Here is a 4,207-nt window from a genome sequence, read left to right on the forward strand (position 1 = left end):
CGGCGGGCCCCGCAGGCGGGGAGGCGCGCGGCCCACGACCCCTGACGGTCCCTGACGGCCCCCGGCGGCCCGGCGCGCCCCCGCTCTCCCTGGGGGGCCGTAGCCTGGCAACGCCCGGCTCGCCCGCCCATCCCCCGCTGCCCTTTTTCTCCTGGCCGGGTGCGAGGGAGCATGCCCGCGCCTGGCCTCGGCCAGCGAAGAGTTAACCCGAGGGGCGAGCCACTGCCCCCTCCTTGGGGGCGTGCCCCCCTCCCCCGCTAAGCGGCCCGCCCCCAGCGCCAGGGTATGGCCCCCGGCCCCGGCCCGGGACCCGAGGTCCCGCTCACGGGCCAGTGAAAGGCGTCTTCCTCTTCCCGCCCTCCGCCTCCCCTCGCCGGCCAGCACCATGGGATGTAATATGTGCGTGGTCCAGAAACCGGAGGAGCAGTACAAAGTGATGCTGCAGGTAGGGCGGCCGGCGCTGCGGCGGGGGCGCGGCCCTCGGCGAGAAGGAGCGGGCGGGTGGGGAGGCCGGGAGCGGCGGGGCGGCGGGCGTGGGAGAGCCGGAGGGCTCGAGGAGGAAAAGGTAGGGAGCCGTCCGCACCCTCCCATCTTGGGGCTATTGGGTGTTGGCACTCCGTGGGAACCAGCCACGGGTAGGAGAGCCGGGTGGGGGCGGGGGGTGGAGCGCATGACTTGGGCGCCCGGAGTAGATTGGGACGCGAGCCCTGCGTCCAGATCAGCCCGGGGTGGGAAGTTGGGGTTGGCCCGGGTGGGGCGCGGTTCTGTCCCGGGAGGCGCGGGGCTGCGGGCGCGGGATGGAGGTTGCATAGCAACGAGCGCAGTTGCCCGCACACGCTCTCCCGGCAGGACCCAGGGCGGAGGAGGGAGCCAGGCGCCCGCCGTGCGGGGGGCGCTGAATCTCGATCCCGGCGGGCCTGGAGCGTAGGAGTGCGCGGGAGTCCCCTGGCGCGGTTCAAGTCCGGCCGGGGGCTGGGTGCCCACCCGGACACCCACTCCCGTCTGGCCCTGGCCGAACGGTGGGCTTCCGGGCCTTGGGCGTCTCGGATGAGTGGGCACCGCCGGGATCAGCGGGTTGGGCTGTCTGCGGGCAGCAGTTCCCGGCCGGGCTTTGGGGGGCGTGGACCAGCCGGGCGCCGCGGGGAGGGAAGGAGACGCGGGGCCCCGCACTCGGACCTGGAGCCCAGCCTCACCGCCCGGAGCCGGGCTTCTTGCCTGTGCGTGGCGTGACTACGTGAGTGCGTTCCTGTGCCCCGTCTCTGTGTGCGCGGAGGCTCCCCCGGCCCCGCATTTGTGTACTTTCTGTGTGCACCCTGCAAACTGTCTAGAGAAATGTCCCGGATGCTGTGGGCTGAGACCCCCTAGGGCTAAGTGGAGGGAGGTCAAGGTCAAGGCACCCAGGAGCAGACAGGGCGCAGACAGGTATGCGTTTAGTGGCCTGGATTCAACTCCCGAATTTATTGGTCAGGACTGGGAAGGAATCAAGTGCTTTGCAGGAAGGGTGTTGGCTTGGGAGAACGTTGGGAAACCCGTGCAGGTATCGGCGAAGACTGGGGGATGGGGGTCGTGGCGGGGCAAGGGGGAGAATTCCCAGGAATCCGGGGACTGCCTTCACATTTCGAGCCGAGCTCCTCTGACCACCTCGTGCGGGAGTGGAGGGGCAGGGCTGCGACGCAAATCTTGCCCCAGCCTGGCGGACCTCCGGGTCCCCTCTCTCTGGCCCTTCTCCGGAAGCGCGCAGGGCCCTCGGCTTCTCCCGTTCGCTGTCCTCCGCCTTCTTCTGTCAGTTCCTGACTGCCACTCCTCGTGTCTTTTTCCCGCTGTTTGGAAACCTTGTCTGGCCATGGCCAGCCCCCTAGTGGGATAGGAATGCGACCGAGAGGGCGTCCTCTGGAGTCCGTATTGGACTCCAGGGCTGGGTGTTGGCTGACGGGGACTCTGGGTCCCAACCTACTGCTTCCTTTTCGGGAGCCATTCCATCAAACGGCGAGCGATTCCTCCGGGGCCGCCTTGACTTTCCTGGAAGATTGGTGTAGCGCTTCACTTAAGGCCTAGGCCGACCTCGTGGGGACGTGTGGAAAGGGGAGAGCGACCCGAGCTGCACCCCAGACCTGAAATGAGTCATGGGACGCAACACCGGTAGCCTTTGGGACACCCCACAGCCCTCCGGGAAGGCCTCGGCAGGTCGGGGCTGCCTTCAGGGAGGTGAACCTGGGTGGGCCTGTCCCTGCTCTGCGCCCTAAGTTCTCCTTCATGGAAGGGACTTGCCCTCACCAAGGAGACCCGCTGGGAGGTGGGCCGCTGCCGCACTCGCCCTCTGTGCGCTTTCCTGCTGGGCTCTCTTTGAAAGCTCCATTGAAAGTTTGGCTGCAAACTAGCACATTCTACGTTCCTCCTTGGTCCATTCGAAGCCGGGGTGAAGTTTTAAGAGGAGAACTATCCTTTACAACTAAGGGAGAACAAGAGGACTGAAAAAAGTAGATACGGAAAGCGATGCAAACCATGAGCTGTCCCAGCCTCTTCAGAGGAGAAGGAGCTTTTGTTCCAAAAGACCAGTCAGCTTCTAGGACCCCGTGCCTGCCTCCCCGCCTCCTTAAACACGGGTGGTCCTCCATCTTCAGGGAGTACTTCTCCCTGGCTCCCCTGAGTGACCTCATCTGCACCCCCTTGGGCCTCTGCACCTTGTCAGGGTCTGATTTTCAGAAAAAAGCACATGTGCACCTGCAGCACCTTCCAGACCCCCAGGCTAGGAACCCCCAAGTCTCTAGCCTAGCCTTGTGTTGCAAGCCATTTTCTGCCAATGACTCACAGCATTTCCAAAATTACAGCTGTACTGAGTTGTAATTCTCCTACTGTACAGCTTACCCTTTCAAAGTCTACAACTCTGGTTTTTAGTACATTCACAAGGTTGTGCAACCCACACCAGTAATTCCAGAACATTTTCATCACCCCAAAAGAAACCCTGCACTTACTAGCAGTCACATCCCCATTTCTCCCACAAACTTCCTAGCCCCTGGCACCTACCAATCTACTTTCTGTCTCTATGGATTTGCTTATTCTAAACATTTCGTAGAAACTGATCTTTTGTGTCTGGTTTTCATTAATCATAATGTTTACAAGGTTCACCCATGTATCAGTAGTCAGTTTCTTTTTATTGCCAAATAATATTTCATTTTGTGATATGCAATATAATATTTATCCATTCATCAGCACCCTTGGGCTGTTGTGAATAGTGCTGCTGTGAACACTGGTCTGCTTGTACCTGAGTCCTTGCTTTTAATTCTTTTGAGTATGTACCTGGAAATGAAATTGCTGGATTATATGGTGATCATCTGTTTAATGCTTTGAGGAGCCATTGAACTGTTTTCCGCAGTGGTGGTGACCATTTTACGTTCCCACCAGCAACAGAAGGTTCCAGTTTCTCTACATCCTTGCCCACAGTTGTTATTTCCTGGGTTTTTGTTACGGCTGTCCTGCTGGGTGTGAAGTGGTATCTCATTGTGATTTTGATTTGCACTTCCTGCTAGCTAAATGATGAGCATCTTTTCTTGTGCTTGCTTGGCCATTTGTGTATCTTCTTTGGAAAAATGTCTGTCCTTATGCCACCACCACACTGCTTTGATTATTGCAGCTTTGTAGTAAGTTTTGAAATAAGGAAATGAGAGTCCTCCAACTTTGTACATCTTTTTCAAGACTGTTTCGTCTATTCTGAGTCCCTCGAGTTTCCATATGAATTTCAGGATCAGGTTGTTAGTTTCTGGAAAGAAGCCAGCTGACATTTTGATAGCGATTGCATCGAAATTGTGGATCAATTTGGGGAGTATTGTCCATGAACATGGGGTGTGTTTTCCATTTATTTAGGTCTTTTACTTCTTTAAATGATGTTTTTCACTTTTGTTAAGTTTATTCCTGAATATTTTATTCTTTATGATGCTATCATAAATAGAACTGTTTTCTTAATTTTACTTTCAGGTTTCTCATTGGTACTGTATAGAAATACAATTGATTGGCTGAGCTTGATGGCTCAAGTCTGTAATTCCAGCACTCTGGGAGGCTGAGGCGGGTGGATCACCTGAGGTCAGGAGCTCGAGACCAGCCTGGCCAACATGATGAAACCCCATCTCTACTAAAAATACAAAATAATTAGCCAGACATGGTGGTGTGTGCCTGTAATCCTAGCTACTCCGGAGACTGAGGCAGGAGAATC

The 4,207-nt window shown here is 57.2% G+C and overlaps 1 protein-coding gene across 8 annotated transcripts in view; it reads left to right on the plus strand.

Moving 5' to 3' along the window:
- Window positions 1-45: 45 nt before the first annotated feature.
- PDZD4 (PDZ domain containing 4) overlaps window positions 46-4,207 on the plus strand; it is a 29,926-nt gene continuing 25,764 nt past the window's right edge. For 2 of the 8 annotated variants that reach the window (XM_017516705.2, XM_017516707.2), the window contains exon 1: window positions 51-445. In XM_017516705.2, the coding sequence (XP_017372194.1) occupies window positions 386-445 (60 nt within the window). In that variant the 5' untranslated portion in view covers window positions 51-385. Of the gene's footprint in view, window positions 446-1,239; window positions 1,423-4,207 lie in introns of those variants that run through there. The other 6 variants (XM_017516711.2, XM_017516710.2, XM_017516709.2 and 3 more) reach the window with 5 other exon arrangements.

This window comes from Cebus imitator, unplaced genomic scaffold, assembly GCF_001604975.1.
Source record: "Cebus imitator isolate Cc_AM_T3 unplaced genomic scaffold, Cebus_imitator-1.0 Scaffold599, whole genome shotgun sequence".
Taxonomy (NCBI): domain Eukaryota; kingdom Metazoa; phylum Chordata; class Mammalia; order Primates; family Cebidae; genus Cebus; species Cebus imitator.